We start from the raw sequence: 22,982 nt of genomic DNA on the forward strand, positions 1-22,982 counted from the left end.
AATGGGGTGGGGGTGTTCGAAAACGGGCGTGCAGTTAAAAAAAAACTCCAATCATAGCTCCAGTTAGTATTGACTGACACTTACTTGATGTTCGAGTCTGCAGTAGTGTCTATGAGGGGTTTGGCGAGCGGACCCAAGATGTGTCCCGGCACCCAGCCCTCCGCAGCTGGTGATTGGCTGTTAGCGGGCCGGTACACCAGGTACATGTTCTGCTGGTTAGTGGCCAGTATCTGCACCGTCTCTCCCTGTGTGACACAGATCTCGTTCTCTTTCAGTGCGTTGTAATCCTGAGTCACCATCAAAGAGGACGACGATCCGTTACAGCCCACACCGTCAAACGGCTGTAGGAAAGACAGAGAGACGATACAAACACACACACAAAAAGATATATATGGTTAAAACACTTTATGTGACTATGAATACTCAGTTTTAACTTAATATCCTTGATCCTCTGTCCAACAATTGCACTTAAACCTTGAATTGTGATTTATATTACTGCTTAAGGTCAACATGAAACGGTATTTGCAGGCCATTTTCGCAATCTAATTTCATGACTATTTCAAAAGTTTATTTTATCAGTAGGCAAGGTCGTAACATGAGGACGTGAGGTGATTTTGCCATTTAGGTTGTGTTCACACTTGTAGTTTGGTTTGTTTAGTCCGGACTTAGTCCTTGCCCGCTTAGCGTTCACATCGGCATTTTAACACCGAACCTAAAGGCATAGGGATACGTTCACAACCTAAATGGTCGGCTTTTATGGCGTATATTTTGAGACAGAACTTTCAATATACTTTTCAAAATAGTCAAAATAGTGTCAGGAATCACACACACACAAAACAAGATCAGCTGCGTAGAGACGTGGCGTCAGGCCTGTGCTGAACTGAGATGGGCAACAACATCGCAACTATGACGAGAAAAACAGGAAGGCTTGAGCATTCTGTCCTTTTTAGGGTCTCATCTTGTGACATCATGTCCTGTTTTTGGTTCGTTTACATGTCTTAGGTCCGTTTCGCGTTCATATTTCAGTTAAACCACACCAGAGTTGGTTTAGAAGTGGAGCGAGACACATCTTTACAGCGCTCTTGGTCTGCTTGTTTGGTGCAAGGGTTCAGATGGCAGGGTTCACACTAAGAACCGCTAACAGAGCAATCACACCGGGGTTTATTTTATTCCAACCAAACATGCCAAATGTGAACACACCCTTATGGTGCGTTCACACCAGACGTGAATGAAGCGATAAGTGCGAGTGATTTACATGTTAAATCAATGCAAAGACGCGAATAGACATTCTGTAGCGCGAATGACACGGCACGAAGGATGCGAATTGATCGCTAGAACGCGTCAAAATATACATAGAATGATTTCAGGGTGATTGGGACACTTTTTGACTTGGAAAAACTGTCCCAATCACTCTGAATTCACAATATTGAGACTACAAGCTAGTTAAATCCTGCAAATTGAGCTTATTCACCATATTTTAAAACAATCCACGTCATCCATTTTGCAACGATACGAGCCGCCGGGCAGAAGCCCTTCCTATGACGCGAATTCACGTCTGGTGTGTAGTGAATGTCACACGCGAATAAAGCGAATTTCACATGTGAATGAAGCGAATGTCACACATGAATGAAGTGAGAAAACTCACAATGTTCAACCGTCCAAATACACGCAAATAACGTGATTTATTCACATAATTTGCGACTGGTGTGAACGCACCATCAAAGTGTGGTCACAATTACTGTTGTTTTGCAGAATAATTTGTGAGTGAAATAAAGTCATCATAAGGAATCCACACGACCTGCGATTTCATGTGAGGTTGAATACAAACCATTTCCACATGCAGATTGTGCATTAAGTTCAAGAGAATCATGCAAATTTGCAAGGTTTACCAACAGAAAGCTAGCGACTGTTAGCCTTGTTAGCGTGTCTGTCCCTCATGCCAGAGACGTCGGTTCAAATCCCGCTCAGAGCGGGTCTAGCATCCAGATGTTTAATGTTAGCACAGATGCTGTGTCCTCACCCTTTGGTATCTGTCTGAGTCGTGGCACGGACCACCGTTGGAGGTAGATAGCTTCATCGGGGTGGAGCTCCGTCCAGACAGAGATGGTTTCTCTGCTCCGAGTGACACAGTGGAGCTGGGTCTGCTGATGGACTGACCCATTCGCCCACTGGTGGATGAGTTTCGGGTCAGAGACTGAGAGCCGCTGCGCTCCTTCTGGTACTCGATGGGTGACTGAAGAGCTGTAGACACAGTAGATAGGTGCACCAATGGTTTCAATAGCTCAGCATGAGAAGAGTTTAACAACACATTTACGATTCACATGGAAGTGACATCTTCTTACCTGACAAGAAGTTGCTCTGTAAGTCTAGTAGATCGGTGATATGCTGAACCCAGACCTGTTTAATGTCTGTGTTGGCCGCTTGCAGGGTAAAACGTTCGAATGAGCCACGACACGACAGCACAAACTTACACGGATCATTTTCAACATGCTCTTCCAGGCCGAGGAGATTCACCTGCACACACACACAAACATACGTCAGTATCATACCTGACTTCAGCTGCCAAGTAACCAGCATTGTGATTTTCCGAACTCCCAAACAGTAAAGCTCAAAGTATAATTAAAGTTTTTGATGCAAACGATCCTGTATATGCATACAGCCAAACGCACTGTCTTCCAAAGTATACTCTATTTGATATAACGTGTGAACACAAGCGCTCGGCACATACACACTACAAAGTTTTATTCTTGTTCAGTGTCTGTGCTATTATTTATGACCTATAAAAAGTCTTAGTAATTGTTTAACCTGAAGCCCTAAAATTATACCTTTTCCCCAGAAAGGGGAAATCATTTAATTTTGTTAACATTTTTCTATTTTTAATGCATTTTTTTGGAGACATGTTGTTTTAAATATTTTTAAAATATTTAAATAAATATTAAATATTAAAATAAATATTTTAAAATATTTTTTATTTTATAAATTTCAAGATTCTATCAATAAACAATATAATTTAAGCACATTCTTCACAATTGTTCAATGTACCTCTTTAATACATGCATAACCAGCTAAAATCAGCCAAAATATCCCACACTGGGTCAATTTGGGAGTCTCTGACATGATATTTCATTTCATTTAGCCATTAGATGGCCTTATAGCTCTATATGGAGCAAATGAGCTGCTCCACTGGGTCCTAAAGTCAGTTCTAATTGTTTTGGTAAAGTTTTATCATTTTTAGTTATAATATTGAGCAATTTTCCTAAGGGGGTCAAATTAACCCATGAGGGAAGGATTTGTTACTTTTTTATTACAACCACATAAACTCAAATCCAGTCAATTTTATTGTGTATTCATGGTTCAAGAGCAACAAATGTCCCAAGGTCTTGGACCACTCAGATGAAAACTACATTTTTCAAAATGGCCCGAGGGAAGGATACGGTAGGGACTACAGTTGCATGTATCTCTTAGGGCCTCAATAAACTCAGGACAATGTACTTTTTTGTTCTTTGAATAAAGTTAAATAGAAGTAAGAAATCCGTTTGCAGCGCTATACTGTCAGCGAACATCCTGACTCTACTGGGAGCGGAGTTAGGTGAATATGTAAACATGTGCTGCATGCGGTCCTCTCAATAACAAAATAAAAACACAACAAAACCAACAGTGGTGAGAAAACACCCGTTAAGAAAGCATCAGATCTAGGGATGGGCATTTAATACAATTTTCTTAGTCGATCCTCGGGAGAATTAACGATCGACTATCGGTTAATCATTAATATTTTTTATAATAAAATTAATTATTTAACTTTTAGAATTCAAAAATGCAATGAGTACAAAAATGCAGCGTGTTTTTTCTCCATGAGACTTTTATTACAAGATGAACTTCTGGCAGACAGTAAACTAGGTTCAGTTAGCCAAACCGAACATGTTCGCGTGCATGCGTTTCTGCGTGGCGTTTTAATGTCTTTGCACACCAGAAGCGTTTCTGACTGTGTCTGACGCGGTGTTGCTGCTGCTGCTATTGATGTACAGGAAAGGCCTATACTTCATTTTAAACATAAATATATAGACTACTGATCCAGCAAAGACATTAACGGCAAAATATGCTACCGAATATTTAGTTCTGTAACTGGTGCAATATTTCAAAATCGATAATTATGTTTTTGTTTATTATAATTACGCCTATATATGCATTTATGTTAACCTAGAGACTTTCAAACATCAAAATGTCATTTTTTAATGTGTTTGTGTCAAAATATTATATAAACATATTCTATTTTGCCTGGAAAAGCTTTCAACACGCGTGTTGCGTAAAAAATAGGCATCGGTTCTTGAGCATACACGCGTTCTCGGAACGGCTCGAGCATGCGCGTCGGTGCAAGCTCTACAGAAATAAAAACGAACACACCACGAAAACACCCGCTCTGAGGGGACTGACATTGCCGGGATGCACAGGTTACCTCCGCGTTAACTTTTCCAGCAAGATGCACCGCAGCCGACATTAACCCGGCACGGATGCACTTTTTTTAAGCGGTAGCGTGTCAAATATTGCACCCTGATGGTAAAATGTTGAATTGCTGCCACACAGTGAAATTCATTGAATTGCTTCAAGACTCTACACCACTACAACTTGCATTACATTTTTTTAAAATTTGATTAATCGAGAACAAATTAACGTGATCGACGAAATTCTTAACGATCAACTATCGATCGTCATTTAATCATGCCCATCCCTTATCAGATCACAGCAATGTGGATATGTTTACATCAGATGTCGCTCCAGTCGAGTCACGTCATGTCAAATGTATTTATATTGTGCAATTGATTGCTTTAAAGAAAGCAGCATTATAAGTACTAAACATGAAAAATGTGTCAGTGTTACACATTGTAGTATTGTGTAGAAATCAGCACTGTGATTGACCTGACCAATGGAATCTTCAGAAGCGGTTGTGGGGCGGAGTTTGCCATTGAACTGGTTTGAGATTGGGATGCGTGTCATGTCTTGTCTGTCAGTGGGAGGAAGCCACACCCTGTTTTGAAGCTCCTGCCTCCATTTGAAGATTTCCAGGGTGCAGCTATACCTTTCTCAGTTTATTTTGTCCATTAGATTGAAAGATCTGAAAAAACCCATTCATTTACCCACCCAAAGACCCTGCCCTAGCAGACATCAGGACAGAAGTGGTTAAAAGTGGACAAAAGAGACTGATTAAAACGCCTGGTGTAAGCAGATATGTGTCCTTCTCATTCACTCGTGATCCGATTGACCAAAAGGCATCTTAATACCAGATGTAAACAGGGCCTAAGGTGTGTTTGAACTGAACAAAAGCAATGATCCAAAGAAGATTTCCATGTCAAAGAAGGCAGAGTCCCAGAGCAACATACCTTTTACATAACAGACAAGTTCAAGGGTGTTTACCAGCTTTTGGCAGGCTCCAAACAAACTTAATTTGAATTTAGTTTGAAATTATTTCACACCACTTTGTCTTCGATTTCTCTTGAAGTATGTTACGGCCTTAAACATAGGATAAGGGGACGAAATATTCTCTATTAATTGTATCCAATCCAACTCGTGACAAAGCTCATGGAATGGTTGGTCATGTTTTTGCAGTCCATGTGATAACTTTACTGAATAACTGTAAAGAGTTCATCAAATGCACCATCGCATAGAGAGAACGAGTACTCTTGAAAAACAAACACCAAGTATAATTAATTATTGATTGAGTAATGAATGTGCATGTTAAAATGCATTTGTTGCATATGTGTGTGCGTCATCTTACTTAGCTCATTTATATTTGCTCATGGAAACATAGCTGAATAAAGATGTAATTATATTTGTTTGGTAATATATTTCCACTTGCAAGACGTAGGTGCATTCGTCATCTTTAGACGTCATCATAAAGCACCCACTGGCAGAAACATAAATCGCCGTCTAGGGTCTCTTTTGACTGTGAAACAACAGCCCATGGCATTGTTGCCACCTTGCAGAAAAAAACTAAATAGTACATACCCTCAAATACACATAATAAACTTTGGGCTTAAAACAACAGTGAACAAACTCACTGACTAACAGTGGTGCCGTTACCTTGATGCTCTTTTTAAACTGGTATCCTGGTATGGACGAGCCTTTGCGTAAGAGCTCGCTGAAGATGACGATCTGCTCAAACAGGAAGACCCTGCGCTCTTTACTGCGGGACAGAACGCCAGAATCCTGCTCCGTCACAAAAAACGTCTCCTGCTGCAAGAGCTTCCCCTGACTCGTCAACTTCCCCTGAAGCACACACACACACACTCATCAGTCTGACATATGTTTGTTTGGATATATTCAAATGAACATTAAATAGAGGCCACAAAATATGGAGGACTGTTAAAATGATACATTTAAAAAAGGGTTAATGGGGTAGTTCAACCTAGAGACCTGCACTGCACACACCGAACTGACGGTCGGCCGTTTTTGAGCTTTGCACCGGTGGCTCTCGTCCTTGCCAATTCAGCATGTTGAATCGGCGTCACCGCCGGCGGTGAGAGAGAACTCTGATTGGCTGTTCAGTTTATCAAATGAGTCGAGTGCACGAGAATAAAAGCAAGCAAAGAAGTGAAGACTTCAAACTGTATACAAAGGGCTGCTTTGTTTAGTTTGTTCATCGGCAGGTCCCTTTTTGAATAAAAATACACTATTGATCTCCATACACACCGGCTCAGAGCGCAGTGATAGTTGACAGTCGCCTTTAGTTTTGTTGTGTTCAAGAGAGGTGACAACACAATCAGCTTTCATCGCTTTTGTTTTTTGACTTTGGTTTGGTGTGTCCCGGGCTTTAGGCTGCTGCTTCTGATTACTTTTAGAGGGAAAAGCTGCCCTAACTGCTGATCTAGGATCAGTTCTCCCCATAATAGTTCTGCATGTTTACAAATCCTCTCATTATAGCTCACAATGTGTAGACACGATGCAAATAAATGATTCATTGTGCAGTGTAGACAGCTGAATTGATGACAATGGAACTTTGTGAGACGGAGAAGAACTGAGATGAGTGACAGCTTTTGAGTGATTATAAAGGGAGCGATCTTTGTGTGCTTCCTGTCATGACAAATCATGCACGCAGTAGCCTATGCTTGCTTTTCTGTTCAAATAAACAGTGGTTTATGAATGTAGATGCTTTAATAAAACATTATTTATCGGTAGCATTTATGTTGGGATGTGTAGGTTGTGGCAAGGTGACATAACTTTTAGATGGAAAAATCCGTCCTGTGCAGGTCTCTAGTTCACCCAGAAGTGAAAATCCTGTCCTGATCTACTCACCCTCATGTCATTCCAAACTCATTAGACTTTTGTATATCTTGGTACCACAAATGAAGATATTTTAAGGAAACCTTCTTTAACCTTCTTAATTATTTCTGTCCCTTCCCAACAAAACATTAACGCTTAAAAGTTCATAGACTGTAAAAGGAAATCATATGAGCTGAGATGTTTTTGCTTCTAAAAAGATCACTTTATATGATTAATAGACTAAATGTAGGCATTTAAACACATTGATCAATGCACAGAGCACATCAAATATGATAAATGGAACATCAGCTACACTTGCTCGACACACAAGAACAAAACCTCATTGGTTTGTTTTCTTTGCGGAAACTTGAACATGCCTGTATGTTATGAGCAAGAATTTTTGAGCTTCCATTTACCAAATTTAATGAGCTGTATGTATGTGCCAAACGGTGACAATCAACTTTCTCATGTTTCATTCAAATATCTTCATTATTGTTTTAAAGATTAACAGAAGCCTTTTTGGTTTGGAACAACATGAGGGTGAGTAATTCACAACAGAGGAACACCCCTTAACCCTGGTCAATCACTGTAAGCTTGTACAATATCTTTTCTGTGAACTTTGTTGTTTGATGAAACTTCAGAATAAGTAAAGAGACGCTGTTTTCAGGATACCTCATATCCCTGTAGTCTTCCCAGATTCATCATGTCATTGCACAGCTTGGGCACCTGAGACATCAGGTCTACTGCTTTCTGTTACAGAGGAAACCAACAAAAAAATGACATTTGGGCATGAATCAAAACTGCTTCAGCTGCTCCATTTAAAAAAAAGAAAAAAAGAGCACATTAGCTTAATTTTTACCTCTATATCCTTACAATCCAACCCTGCCTTCATGCTGTACTTCAAGAAGTCCTTAAGGAATAAAATAAATTATACACATGAATAAAACTTGATTACTTATTACTGGTATTAATCTTAGCATCAACATTTTATTTTCTACTGTACCTTTAATAAAAGTTGGTATTTAGTAATTCTCTGAATGGGTTTAATGAGAAAATCGCTGATACCCAGTCTTGAGCTGATGTCTTGCTGAATCCCCTGTGAGCCAAAACAGACACATGAATATAAACTTGTAATGATTCATTATTTATTTCTTATTTCACAGAGTGCTGCAGAAATTGGTCTGAAAACCTGGGAAACAAGTTAAAAAAATGTCTGGTTACATCATTCAGAAGTCAGTGAGTTCTTGGTAAATGCTTGAAATAAGGCCTGTGGTTAACACCAATATCCATTTGAATTCCTCCAGTAACACCCACTCATGTTTATGTGTCTTGAAAAATGTGGTTGCTAAAAAGCGGCTAAATGGGACTACAGGCTGTCATAAAGCCGAAAAACAAAGCTCATCTTCTCACTAGTCTGCTTTTACAGCCTCATTGTGTTTGTACTGTCATTTTTACCAAATTATAGAATTTTAATTAAGCTACATTTCAAAAGCTTGGTGTTGATGTGTCGTTGAAGTCATGAGGCCGTGGTATAGTTCCTTTATAGCCTGACTTTAGCTTTTTACCTCTGCCAATTGCATTTAGGCTAAACGTTAAACGTTGTTAAATTGTGAAAATGATCTTGATGAACAAAACATGCAAGTATCATAAACTTTTGTTGGTCTCAAAGCTTATTGGCTTTTTTTGTCGAGGGACCTAGGGCGATGCTAATGTCGCCTTCATGTCATCAGACAAGTCATGATTATGAGATTGTAACGTTCAAGTGCTTTATTGACAGAATTAATAACAATCACGGAGGACACCAGGTTTATTCTCTCTCATTTTGGGGGGAAATTTTAATAATGCTAAAATGTATTGAAGATATTTAATTTTGAATAAAATGTAGTGTCTGTATGGTTAGTTGACAACCATATAAACATTCACAGTGCAATCTAGATCGTCAGCTTGCTGAAATTATGCCTATGGCAAATACAGGCTATTTTCGCTGTGAATAAAACATATAATAAGCATCAAATGGTTATTCATGTAAATATGCAATACTTTAACCCTGTCCCCGCCAAACACAATTTTCCGTTATTTGTGAGAACACGCTTCCCCGCCAAACACAATTTTCCATTATTTGTGAGAACACGCTTCCCGGCCAAACACAGAATTTTCCGTGCTTCTGTGTTTTCACTGTTAGACGCTAGAGGGCGCTGTTACGCATCTTCTGAATGAGTACTGAATCTCCTGATCAAAAGACACACCAGGAAGACATATGCATATCATATGCAGATGTAAAATAACGTAATCATCATTAAACAGCTTATGAATCAAAACTCTCTAATGTTACTGAATGAAATGTGGACCCAGGACGAGCTACAGGACTGTGCATTAGGGGAGTTGATGGACTCGATCGACTCCATCTGTATGCATGAAGCCAGAATAAAAGTTTTTTTTGTGTTTTTTTTTAAGAAGAGGGTCAGCTCATTCTTTTGATATATTGTATGCTTAGATATTCGTTAAACAAAAACAAAAACCCTGGCGGTGGCTGGTAACTTTTTTTTTAAAAAGCTGCCAGGAAAAGAGTTAATGATCAACGCGACTAAGGGCCTGTTTACACTAGTGTTAAAACGTTGTGTTAAAATGAAAACGATCCTCGTCCATATTGGTGTTTCCACGAAATTACACCACATGACCATTCATGCACACTGGGCATGCACGTACAAGTGGCTGCTAAAAAGGACCAAACAATCAGCAAAGCTTGCGGGTATCAAAATGATCTGCAAGTTTCCCAGTAGTAAATCCGACATAAGAGGGTGTTCATGTCCAATTTCCGACTATGGACGTTTTCACACCTTTAGAACGTTTACTTTGTTCTGAAACTAGGATAAAAGAGTTACAATAGCCGCGTTTCCACCGCAGGAACTTTACCCAGGAACCAGGAACTTTGGGTGGTACTCGGTGTGTTTAGACCGCAGGAACCAGGGTCTAAATGAAGTTCTGGGTAAATATTTCCCCCTCCAAACGGCCCTGCTCGCGAGGTAGTACTTTTTCAGGAACTTTTGAGGGCAGGACTTGGGCGCTGAACATGCTGATTGGTTTAGCATTTTATTTCAACCGGCATTTTTAAAAGTCTTTTGCGAGGTTCGTTCTGCGTTCAGTAAATATCAGTCTTGCTCTCTGTCTGATGCCGCGCGTTCGTCTCAGCCATCTCACGTTCAATGTCCGTAATAGCTGATAATAATATACATTGTCATTTTAAATCTAGCTTTACAAGCTTTCTGAATATGCTGCATGCTGCTGAATCTGCATATTAGTGCTCTTTTCTGTCGTTGTTAATTACCTCTTCAGTAAACCTATACATAACCAGCAAGAATGGTAGAATCTCTTCCATACTCGTTATTCATTTTTTTTTACAGTCTATTTTTCACCATGTAAACGACCTGACCGATTACTTTTAAGTGTGCGTCCTTACATGACGTGACAGTGCGCGCCGCGCTCATGTTGACAAGAGAGGAAAGCTAATTTTTCTGAGGGGTAAACTTTTTATTTCGTAAGTTATGAAGATAATGTTGGAATAATGACACAGCGTATATATTGCCCCAGGCAGTTTTTACTTTAACTGCGCCTGACAGAAGAATTAATTTTTTTTCTGAGATGATTATTACACTTTACAACAGATACATAGCTTATATAATGCTGTATTAGTCCTGGTGGCCGTTAAGAGTTGCTATGGCTACAGTTAACACATTCAGCTGCTGGAAAAAAAACAGCGTTGACATTTTTGATGCAGCAGACAAACTGCATGTGACAAAATGACAAAATCACACGTAAACAACAGAACGTCTCATGTAAACAGTCCACTAAATCTTTCAATCTGAATGACAAAAAAAGTGTGCTTGTAAAAGGGATATAGTATCGTGCAAAAATGATTACTGTCCGTCTCTGACTTGGAGGAGCAGTCGCGCGCAGTCCTACATCACCGACTCATTTGCCTAATCTTCACGGAACTTTAGATCGCGGTCGAAACGCAGACAGCTGCAGGTCTGGGGGGAGAAAAGTTCCTGTAAAAAAGTTCTTGGTACAAATTGTTCCGGGTAATTTTGGTGGAAACGGGGCTAATGTTAAGATTTCTTCTTGGTTCGGTTCGCTTTTACAAGGCGACATTTTTAAATGGACCAAAAATCCATTTTGCTTTCTCCGGATCACTCTCTCACCATAAGTGAACCGCTCCAGAGTTAATTCGCAATCGGGCAGATACCACCTCGTTCAGGCCATATTGGACCGATTATTTTGGCGCGGATACGAGTGTGATTACTGTGTTCACATATGCCAAAGTAAACACACCAGGTTCTGAAACAAACGCTCCAAACGAGCAAGATGTGAAAAAACTCATATTTACAATAAATCTGATTGCATGTGAAGGGAGCATACCTTCCAGACTGGCCTATAAATATATGCCATCCCTGCAGCACTCTATTGCAGTAAAGTGTGTCTTACCTCAAAGTATGAATCATATTCTGCAACGATGTATTCAGATTTGGGTTTGTTCTGGCAGTAAACCACATACATGTGCAGTCTTCTCTCCTACACACACAGAAAAGGGAAACACTTCGTGAGCATTGCCTTTACACTTAGAGCATCAGACCGGATGTCAGTCACATACTTACATGTTTACTGAACAGCTCAGGCAGTTTTTCTTGATCTTCAAGACATTTTTCCAGTTCACCAACAAAAAAACTTCAGATAGCAAATGAAACACAGAATTAGTTTCAGTAATTTTCCAATAAGTGGAGCAAATGTGAGACACTTACTCTTTGTGCCAGTCATAGATTTGGTGAATGTTTCCAAAGACGATCTTATCTTTTCCTTTCATATGATCAGGAACTCCTTTCTCCTCTAATCTCTTCATAAACCCCTTCAGAAAAGCATTTCATATACATACGAGTCACCATCCGAAACAGTTGATAAAAGCAACAGTTATTCACATGACCGCCTACAGCGGCTGTAAACGCTGATAAATGAACACTAGGATAACCGCACATCCACTCCAGTAAATACTCAAACACTGATGGTGTAATGAAAGGCAAATGAGGAATGACAAATGAGGAATATGCAAATGCTTTTTGATATAGTCAGACAAACAGAACAAAGTCGAATGAAGAAGGATAACGGACACTAGAGTGGTTTAGGATGATCATTTCATGCCAATGCCAAAATATGTCTTTAGTCCCAGCATTATATTATGATGTTAAGTTATACTGTCAGGATGTCGGCTATTTTCTGTTAGTTATTAAGTTGTTCTTACCTCCACCACGATACCCAAATCTTTCACATAGTCTTGTTCTGTCTGGATTAATTCATTCAAAACAAACCTAAAACCGAAAAAAACATACAATACATATTACAGATTTTTGAACAGTAAGAAAACAACTAACAAATAAAATGTGTGTCAGGTTAAGGTTTATCACACTTTGCGTTTAAGGGTCTTTGCAGAATGAGAAAAAAAATAATAAAAAGATTGATTGCCTTCAATGGATAAACTTTCCCATAAATATCTTGGATCTTTAATGAGAGCCATGCCAATCGGGAAGCTGTTTCTCAATGCACTGAATCCAGATCTTTTGGCTCTAAAAACTGCATTTTACCAGATTTGTTTTGACCCATAAAAAACTGAAGATACAGTAGGGAAAAATATTTTGACAATATTTTTTTGTGTGCTTGTGATTGATTTTTGTGCGCGTTTCAGAAGAACCATGCTTTCAACTGAAGAGTAATTACTGACAAGTTTGTAAGACTGAAAATGTAGTAAAATCTACTAAGGGTGTGTTTACACTTTTAGTTTGGTTCACTTGGTTCCCAAAAAAATTTGTCCTGGTCCGCTTAGCGTTCACATCGGCATTTTAACACGAACCTAAAGGCATAGGGATACGTTCACAACCTGATTGGTCGGCTTTTATGATGTATATTTTGAAACAGAACTTTCCTAATAGGGTTGAGTATCGTTTAGGTTTTTTATGATTCCGGTGCCAAACCGGTACTTTTAAAATGGTACCGGTGCCTGAACTGATACTTAAAGGTGCACTATGCAACTTTTCGTCCACTGGAGGGCACCTATTCTAAACGTAAGGCGTAGTTTGATGACGCCAAGTGTAAGCGCAGTATCTTGGGACATGTGGTCTTCACCTCACAGCCGGTGGAAAATAGGACTCGGACAGAAATCATGTTCATGGATGCAGTTATTAACGTTACTGTAGTGTAAAGCAGAGAAGAACCGAGTGTTGTGAAGCTGTGCACGGCCGCTGGAGTGATTGTTATACAAACACATGGCTCGCGAGTAACGGGACTTTTATTATGACGGGACGGGACACAGTCGCCGGGCGCGCGCACTTCCGCTTTTTCCAGTCATGATTATAGGGTAAAGCAGCTCTGTTAATCATATTAGATACATTTAAGTGTGTTTAAAATGATGTTATAACGTTCCTCTGTGCGTTCGCTCGGCATTGCTGTGACATGTTCCCACTGCTAAGAGTAAAGCGCTTCTGCCCAATAAAACCGAGGATAACGCAGATATGACGCGATTGACAGGCGACTCCCTCAAACGCTATGCTGAAACGACCCAGTCCTTGGTTAAAATAGCAATTTTCTCACAATTTACAAATAGTTGGAAACATTTGGGATATTGTAGGTACTCAACTGAACAAAATATATAACACAGGCCTAGTGGTTTTTGGATATTTTACTGCAAAAATACTACATAGTGTACCTTTAAAAAAAAAAAAAGACTAGTGATATTACAGCACTAATAACAGCAAAGTAGTCTGTATTCTTGGTCTGCTACAAACCAGCTTCAGCTCAGCATTATTTGCATTAATATGACCATATTCTCTGACTTAGAATGGATCGCCTTATTGTTTCCATGGCAACACGTCTCACATGACACACAGCAGCTGCAAAAGCGCTGTAATGGTTTATGTAGTTTTTTTTATTTTTTATGCAAAATATTCACAAACTTGTTACCTATGTCATGAGCTATCTGAAATTTAGTTTTTTTTAAATATGTGTAAGTGAATGTGTTTTGTCAAAAAGATCATGTTAGTTGATCTATAACGTGTGAGTTTGCGCCTCAGAGAATCGGATCTGTCAGATCACGTAAATGTATCCACTTCTCACGAATTACATGAAAGTAAGTGACCGGTGAACTCGGAGAAGAATAGAGTAAACTATATAGTACTTATATAATGCGTCTGATATGAATAAAACAGTCAAATTATAACTGTCAGAAAGGAGTTATTGCCACTTTTAGACATCAGCGTGTTTTTTCTGCTACTTATGTGCATTTAAACGTCTGAAACCTAAAATAAACATGATGTGGTTGAAAACACTTAAAGGGGGGGGGGGGGGGGGGGGTGAAATGCTGTTTCATGCATACTGAGCTTTTTACACCTTTAAAGACTTGGATTCCCATCCTAAACATAGACAAAGTTTCAAAAACTAATGTTGGACGTTTGATGGAGTATTTCTGTGTTAAAAATACTCCTTCCGGTTTCTCACAAGTTTCGGAGAGTTTTTTTCGAGTATGGCTCGGCTTGACGTTAATAGAGTGGAAGGTCCTTGTATGGGCCGTACGGACTCTTCTCCCGGTAGGGTGCGCGCGCGCGTGACTAGAGCGAGAGAGGAAATGCACACCCATAAACACTCTCTCAGGTGCAGATCCAGTGAATCCAGGCACCGCGCTCCACTTTATTCCTATGGGTGACGTCGAGCGACTTCAACACTTCAGCACAGCATTCCCGGAAGGCAGCGCTGCATTTGAACCGATTTGAACGCAGAAATGACGGGAAGCGTCACAACATCGCTTCAGTTGCGTCTCAAAGTGGATCTCCACCGTTCACTGCTGTCAGGACTTCACCAAATCATACCAAAGATTACTCCATTGTTACTCCATTGTTGTTCTATGTATAACGTTACACTAGTCTGATGTGCAAAACGTTTTGCTTGCTACTGCTAAGGTTTAGTCGCATACAATAGTCCATAAACTGAATCATGTCCTCATAAACTGCGAGTAAACAAGCGCAAATGTTGACAGGCCACTAAATACAGTCTATACCACAGAGACGGACGTCCTGCTGTTGCTGTTTCTCCTGTTCAATTTATTTCAGCCTCCAAATGATTCTGGATCAGTTTTTTCCGGAAAGACTCGGTACAGCCCATATTTCTTTTATAAATATAATAAAATGAAAGACTTTTCGGAGATATGAAGGATGCAATACTACTCTATAGGTACTCAAGATTGACATGAGATTGACTGAAACTGAGTGTTTCACCCCCCCTTTAACCGTTGTGATATGTGTGATCTGCGAGCGCTGAGTGTGTGTCTCGAGCGGACTGATTCGGTTGTATAGGTACCGGTGCTATATTGGCACTGGGTTTCGGTACCCAACCCTATTTCCGAACATTCAAAACAATGCTGCGTGCTGGGATAAATGCGCACGCTGTATGTGTGTAGCTACATGTAAAGGTTTTGACCAGCTGAGAACTGAACAGCGTCTCTTACATTCGTCCACGCAGTGCTTTGGCTTTCTGCTCCAGCTCAGGGTTTCTGGGTGGAATGGGGCTTTGCTCTGCTGGGTTCACCGAGCTGAATCCTGGGTATGATCCTGGCTCCAGCGTCTAGAGCAACGGAGAAGAGACAAACACAAATACAAAAGACTCCAGTCAGTTTGACAGTCTGTATTTAGAAATGTCAGGCCTGATGTGGGAGAACAAGCACAGCAATTGAATGGTTTATGTGTGACACGGCCCTAAACTTCACCACCATCAGAGCTGCTCAAGAGATTCAAAGGGCAGAAAAGCGTCACTTCGGGACAGAATGAGCCATAATATCCAGCACTTTGGCAAGTTTGGAAGGTTTTTATTACTTCATTACCACAAAAGGCTATGCAAGGTATGACAGTTAAGGAGGAATACAATGCAAATGAACGCATATGCTTGTAAACTAATAAAAACACCATGTGGCTGTTTACTTCCAGAATTCATGTCTTATTGCGTTGGTTTTCAAACCTGTCCTGAAGGACACCCAGCATTGCATATTTTGTTTGTCTCGCTTAAGGCAAGCTCACACTAAAAGACTTTTGACTCGATTTTGCAGTCACAGATATATTTCCTTATTTTCCATATTTCCAAAAGTCTTTTTGTGAAAGAATTTATGTGAGACTCTTTATGTAGCCTCTTGACCAAATGTCTTTGTGCGCCTCATCAGTATTGTGTTGACAAGACAATGACAGATTACACAACAGCAGTTCAGGTACTGTAGTCTTAGGCTACGTTTACACTGTCAGTCCAAATTGGATTTTTTTGTGCATTTGATTGGAATCTGATCTTAAATTAGTTATGTTCACATTATGTTTTGCAACTGTTCAGAGCCAATTTGTGTGTCCATACTACTCTTTCATTTTCCGAAATACACTATATTTTCAAATATATTCACATATATCATTTTTTTTTCACTGTAAAAAAACATAATATGATCAATAAGTTATGACTACATATTGCCAAAGCTTTGGGACGCCTGCCTTTACATGCACATGAACTTAAATGACATCCCATTCATAATCTGTAGGGTTTAATATGTAGTTGGGCCACCCTTTGCAGCTATAACAGCTTCAACTGTTCTGGGAACGCTTTCCACAAGGTTTAGGAGTGTGTTTATGGGAATTTTTGACCATTCTTCTAGAAGTGCATTTGTGAGATCAGGCACTGATTTTGGACGAGAAGGCCTGGCTCTCAGTCTCCACTCTAATTCATCCCAAACCTGATCTATCAGGTTGAGGTCAGGACTCTGTGCAGGACAGTCAAGTTCCTCCACACCAAACTCGCTCATCCATGCCTTTATGAACTGTGCTTTCTGCACTGGTGTGCAGTCATGTAGGAACAGGAAGTGGCCATCCCCAAACTTTTCCCACGGTTGTGAGCATGAAATTGTCCAAAATGTCTTGGTATGCTGAAGCATTAGAGTTAATTTCACTGAAACTAAAGGGCCAAGCACAACCCCTGAAAAACCCCACACCATAACTCCCCTCCACCAAACTTTACACTTGGCACAATACCGTCAGGCAAGTAGCGTTGTCCTGGCAACCGCCAAACCCAGACTCGTCCATGGGATTGGGATAGAGAAGTGTGATTGGTCACTCCAGAGAACACGTCTCCACTGCTCTAGAGTCCAGTGGCAGCGTACTTTATGTAAGGCTTGGATGAGCTGCTCGGTCATGGAAACCCATTCCATGAAGCTCTCTACACACTGTTCTTGAGCTAATCTGAAGGCCACACAAAGTTTGGAGGTCTAGCTATTGACTCTGCAGAAAGTTGGCGACTTCTGCGCACTGTGACCCTCAGCATGCGCTGACCCCGCTCTGTGATTTTACGTGGCCTACCACTTTGTGGCTGAGTTGCTGTTGTTCCAAATTTCTTCCACTTTGTTATAATCCCACTAACAGCTGACAGTGGAATATTTAGTGGTGACTAGGCATGTGCCGATATCAATTTTTCATGTTGCGATTAATTGCTGAAGCTTTTATCATGATATACAATATTATCAAAAGTGTTGTCATAGCATAACAGCTTTAAGAACTATTTTTGTAATAACAAAAATAACAATGTTTAAATACAATAATACAATGCACCAAAAATATATATAGCTCTGGAAAAATTAAGAGAAATCAATGTTAAGTGGTCTCTTAATTTTTTCCTGAGCTGTAAAAGTACAATTTTCAAACAGATTAAAGTGCCAAAGAATTAGGCTATAAAGAACAACAGGTAACAAATTAATATAAGGTCTCATTATTTAATGCATTAACTAAGATTGAGCAATAGCTACATTTGTTACAGAAAGTATAATGTTTTTTGGTATGTTAGTTAAGAAATACTGATCATTGTTAGTTTTATCTTAGGTCCATTGAAAAAGTTATTTTGTTATTAAACAGCAACTAAGAAATTAACATTACTTAGAATAATTAATTCTTTATAAGTATTTTTCATTGTCAGTTTGGTAAAAATGAATTAACATGTTAACTAATGAAGTCGTATGTCTCAAAGTTTTACTGAACAATAACAAATAATACAAAAAATTCTAATCAATAGGGCATGTCGTAGTCCAGATTAAAACATAAAAATGTTTAAGTTTGAAAATAAATAGCCTATAAAGTCTTTAAGTATTAAGTATTTGGTGCTGTGATGAACAAATTGAGATTACAAAAAACGAATGGCTGTTTTAAAAACTTCTTCACTATCTGCTTTTGTTTGCGGGTTTCCGGGGTAACCGCTGCATTCTGCAGTTCATCAGCGCCCTCTGCTGTCACTGAGCGGCACTTCAGCAGCGCGTCTCCTTCACTCGTTCATGTGCTTCTCATTTGAGCGTGTCCCTTTGACTCAGATTAGCTGTGTTGAGCATTTATACGGTTGATGGAGCTAAGTATTCTTGAGTGCATTATAAATAATGTAATAATTGTTAATAAATTATTATTTACGATATTTTAAAGTGCCGATAAAAATATTGTGCATATTCATTATCGTGATATATCGATTACCGAAAATCGGCACATGTCTAGTGGTGACCATGGAATGGCCATGGAATTGATTGGAACAGCTGAATTCAATGATTTTGAGGGGTGTGGCATGGTTTCTATGGCAATGACATTCCATTGGAAGGTATACGGCAAAAACAACAACAACCATAAAATGGAGGGGTTTGCAGTACAGATGTTGTCTTATTTACAACATGATGAGCAGATTTATTCTGCTCTGTCTCCACCGGTTTTAAAACACATCTCTGTAAATGTGTCACTATGCTTTGTCGGGCACTTTGCAAGAACAAAACCTTCTGCAACAACTTTCAGCATATTTCCTATAACAGTGCCTGACAAGTTTACATTTTACGTGGCGTGAGAAAGTTACATAAACCATGCAAAATCTGATTAGAGTGGTCAGACTGAAACAAATTTCCAATTATGCCACAGTTCAAACCACATATAAATGTATCTCGAAACGGATTTGTAAAAATCACATTTCATTCAAGTTTTTTGCTGTTCAGACTTGCTAAATCTGATCTGATTTTATTCAGATATGCACAAAAATTGGATTTGGACTGACACTCTAAACATAGTCCTGTAGTGTGAGCTCGCTCTTATCTGACCGCCCATTCAGGTCTTGCAATGATGAGCTGATGAGTTGAATCAGGTGTGTTAGATGCTGGAGAATTACACAATATGCCGTGCTGTGGGGACTCCAGAACAGAGTCTTATTGGACACAATTGGACATTGTAATATAGGTACTATATTTTTCAGATTATGATACTGGTTATTAGTATAAGGTAATAATTAAACTTTCAGATTGTAAAGCAAGTTGTAGTTTAAATTCTGGAGGTGCTTGATCAAAATTTGTGTGCTGTGGAACATATTAAATATTTTAATGTGTAATTTGTGTGCAAAACAAGTCAAGCTCAATTAGCAGCATTAGTGACACAATGACCACCATTGTTTTTTTGGTAACACTTCATAATAACGTTCAGTTGTAAGTCATTTACAAGTGATTAGTAAATAATGAACTAATCATTTACCAAACATGACTATGCATTCATAAATGATTAACAAATGATATTTTAATTTACGTATGTTTTGTAGATTCAGTTATAAGTAATTTACAAGTGATTAGATAATGATAAACGTAACATTTACAAATCATGACTATACGTTCATAAATGAGTATTGAGTAAAATGCTAACGATTTACAAATCACCAATAAATTATATACTCGTCATTTTCTAATGATTTGATCATCATTTGTTCATGATTAACAATTGTTTATTGAGATAATGGTAAGTTGACATTTCAGTGATGAATAGTATATTAACTAGTAACGTAACCATTTACTAAGGATCTGTTTGATTATTTTATGATTTTTTTTAAAAGATAACTTATGACAGATTTGTAAATTGTTAGCATATTACTTAATCATTTATGAACATATAGTAACAATTAGCAAATTATAAGTTTATAATTATCTACACTGTAAACATTTTTTGTTGGCTTTTATTGGTTTAACTTAAAAAAGTAAGTAACCTGGTTGCCTTAAAATTTTGAGTTTATTGAAATTAAAAATTTGAGTTGATACAATGAAGGAAATTTGTTTAATAAATAGAAACTTAAAGTATTATTGTATCTGAACCACATCAAAAATTTGATAAATCATGAAAATAGCACAATATGGCATGTTTCACTGCATCATCAGAAATAAAACACACACAATTACCCAATATGCTTACAAAATCTTTAATAATATTTGAATAAAGGTTGTCGATTCTCAAAAAATGTTCATTGTATTAACTCAAAATTTTAATTTCAATGAACTCAAAATTAAGGCAACCAGGTAACCTTTTTTCTAAATATTTTTTTTACAGTGTAATAACTTGTAAATTATTTATAACTGAATCTACAAAACATTAAAAAAAATCATGTTTCGTGATTAGTTAATCGTTTACTAATCACTTTTAAATGACTTGTAACAGAATTTGCTAAACATACATCAAATATTAGCATATCAGTCTATGATCATTTATGAATGTTTTGTAAATGATTAACTAACCACTTATAAATGACAAGCGAACATTATTATAAAGCGTTACCTTTTTCTTTTCTTTTTTTAATCCAAAGCAACTCGGATACTTGGATGAAAGTGAATAAGGTACATTTTTCAAGAATTTAAAAGTAGTTACATTAAATCTTCTGATTCCTGCCTTCTAAACGATGATTCCTGCCTTCTAAACGATGATTCCTGCCTTCTAAGCGATGATTCCTGCCTTCTAAACGATGATTCCTGCCTTCTAAACGATGATTCCTGCCTTCTAAACGATGATTCCTGCCTTCTAAACGATGATTCCTGCCTTCTAAACGATGATTCCTGCCTTCTAAGCGATGATTCCTGCCTTCTAAGCGATGATTCCTGCCTTCTAAACGATGATTCCTGCCTTCTAAACGATGATTCCTGCCTTCTAAACGATGATTCCTGCCTTCTAAGCGATGATTCCTGCCTTCTAAGCGATGATTCCTGCCTTCTAAGCGATGATTCCTGCCTTCTAAACGATGATTCCTGCCTTCTAAACGATGATTCCTGCCTTCTAAGCGATGATTCCTGCCTTCTAAACGATGATTCCTGCCTTCTAAACGATGATTCCTGCCTTCTAAGCGATGATTCCTGCCTTCTAAACGATGATTCCTGCCTTCTAAACGATGATTCCTGCCTTCTAAACGATGATTCCTGCCTTCTAAACGATGATTCCTGCCTTCTAAACGATGATTCCTGCCTTCTAAGCGATGATTCCTGCCTTCTAAACGATGATTCCTGCCTTCTAAACGATGATTCCTGCCTTCTAAACGATGATTCCTGCCTTCTAAGCGATGATTCCTGCCTTCTAAACGATGATTCCTGCCTTCTAAACGATGATTCCTGCCTTCTAAACGATGATTCCTGCCTTCTAAGCGATGATTCCTGCCTTCTAAACGATGATTCCTGCCTTCTAAACGATGATTCCTGCCTTCTAAGCGATGATTCCTGCCTTCTAAACGATGATTCCTGCCTTCTAAACGATGATTCCTGCCTTCTAAACGATGATTCCTGCCTTCTAAACGATGATTCCTGCCTTCTAAACGATGATTCCTGCCTTCTAAACGATGATTCCTGCCTTCTAAGCGATGATTCCTGCCTTCTAAACGATGATTCCTGCCTTCTAAACGATGATTCCTGCCTTCTAAACGATGATTCCTGCCTTCTAAACGATGATTCCTGCCTTCTAAACGATGATTCCTGCCTTCTAAACGATGTAAAATTGGATATGGCCTAACACAGAAAAGCTTGGTGAAGCCACTTCCCTCCACTAAAATCATATTCAAATATATATGTATATTTTTACATAAATGGAGTGGCTCCATTTACTCCCATAGTAAGTGCCACATTAAAATCCCAAATTTAACTTTTTGAAAAGGAAAAAAGGAATTCATTTTTGCAATAAATCAAGACGAAACAAATGCTGTCGATTGAGCTCAACTTGTACCGAACTCTGAAAATTCCCAGATATGCCACTAACATAACTAAATCCTCACAGGTGTGAAAAAATAATCTCATGTGATTCAATCAAACCTTAGTGTGGTTTCTCAGTACACTGGTTTCATCCGTCAGAAAGTAGGGACATTTTACACTTACAACAGATTTAATGGGAACTGAATCTTGAAGCTGATGGCCAATGACAGAAACATGCTCTTAAACACAACGACAGCACTACACAGCACATTCAACACAAATCCAACAGGTCACGTATAAATGCACAGAAATATTAAAACAACAAACAGAGCAACACAGAACAACAGACACATTGACGTTTTATTGATGCATGTGAGACTAATGCAGATGATCTCAGTAGTGCAATGTACGCTCAAGAGTTAGTGATTGTCTTAGAGCAAGAGAAAACAGAAAGGAAAAGAGGAAAACCAGGAGGTTAGCCGATCAAATCATCCTGCTTGTGCCAGGAGAGCAAGCCGTGTTCAGTGGCACACTTACCATCTTAGTTTTGACCAGTTTTTCTATAGCACTGACAAGCTCAGCAGCACTGGGGACGTCAGCCGAGCTCTGCCGTGAAGCCAGCAGCACAGACGACTACATGACAGCAGGAGGAGAGAGACGTTAGCAGGAGGAAAGA

General features: G+C 38.9%; 1 protein-coding gene across 1 annotated transcript in view; it reads right to left on the reverse strand.

The window, feature by feature from the left end:
* Positions 1 to 22,982, reverse strand: part of kalrna (kalirin RhoGEF kinase a) — a 322,593-nt gene that overhangs the window by 25,945 nt on the left and 273,666 nt on the right. Inside the window, 13 exon segments of the mRNA XM_067443216.1 lie at positions 85 to 341; positions 2,021 to 2,241; positions 2,343 to 2,514; positions 6,076 to 6,261; positions 7,927 to 8,004; positions 8,114 to 8,164; positions 8,258 to 8,350; positions 11,737 to 11,823; positions 11,907 to 11,976; positions 12,051 to 12,154; positions 12,545 to 12,611; positions 15,794 to 15,909; positions 22,844 to 22,939. Coding sequence (XP_067299317.1) covers positions 85 to 341; positions 2,021 to 2,241; positions 2,343 to 2,514; positions 6,076 to 6,261; positions 7,927 to 8,004; positions 8,114 to 8,164; positions 8,258 to 8,350; positions 11,737 to 11,823; positions 11,907 to 11,976; positions 12,051 to 12,154; positions 12,545 to 12,611; positions 15,794 to 15,909; positions 22,844 to 22,939 — 1,598 coding nt within the window.

Source organism: Pseudorasbora parva, chromosome 5, assembly GCF_024679245.1.
Source record: "Pseudorasbora parva isolate DD20220531a chromosome 5, ASM2467924v1, whole genome shotgun sequence".
Lineage (NCBI taxonomy): Eukaryota > Metazoa > Chordata > Actinopteri > Cypriniformes > Gobionidae > Pseudorasbora > Pseudorasbora parva.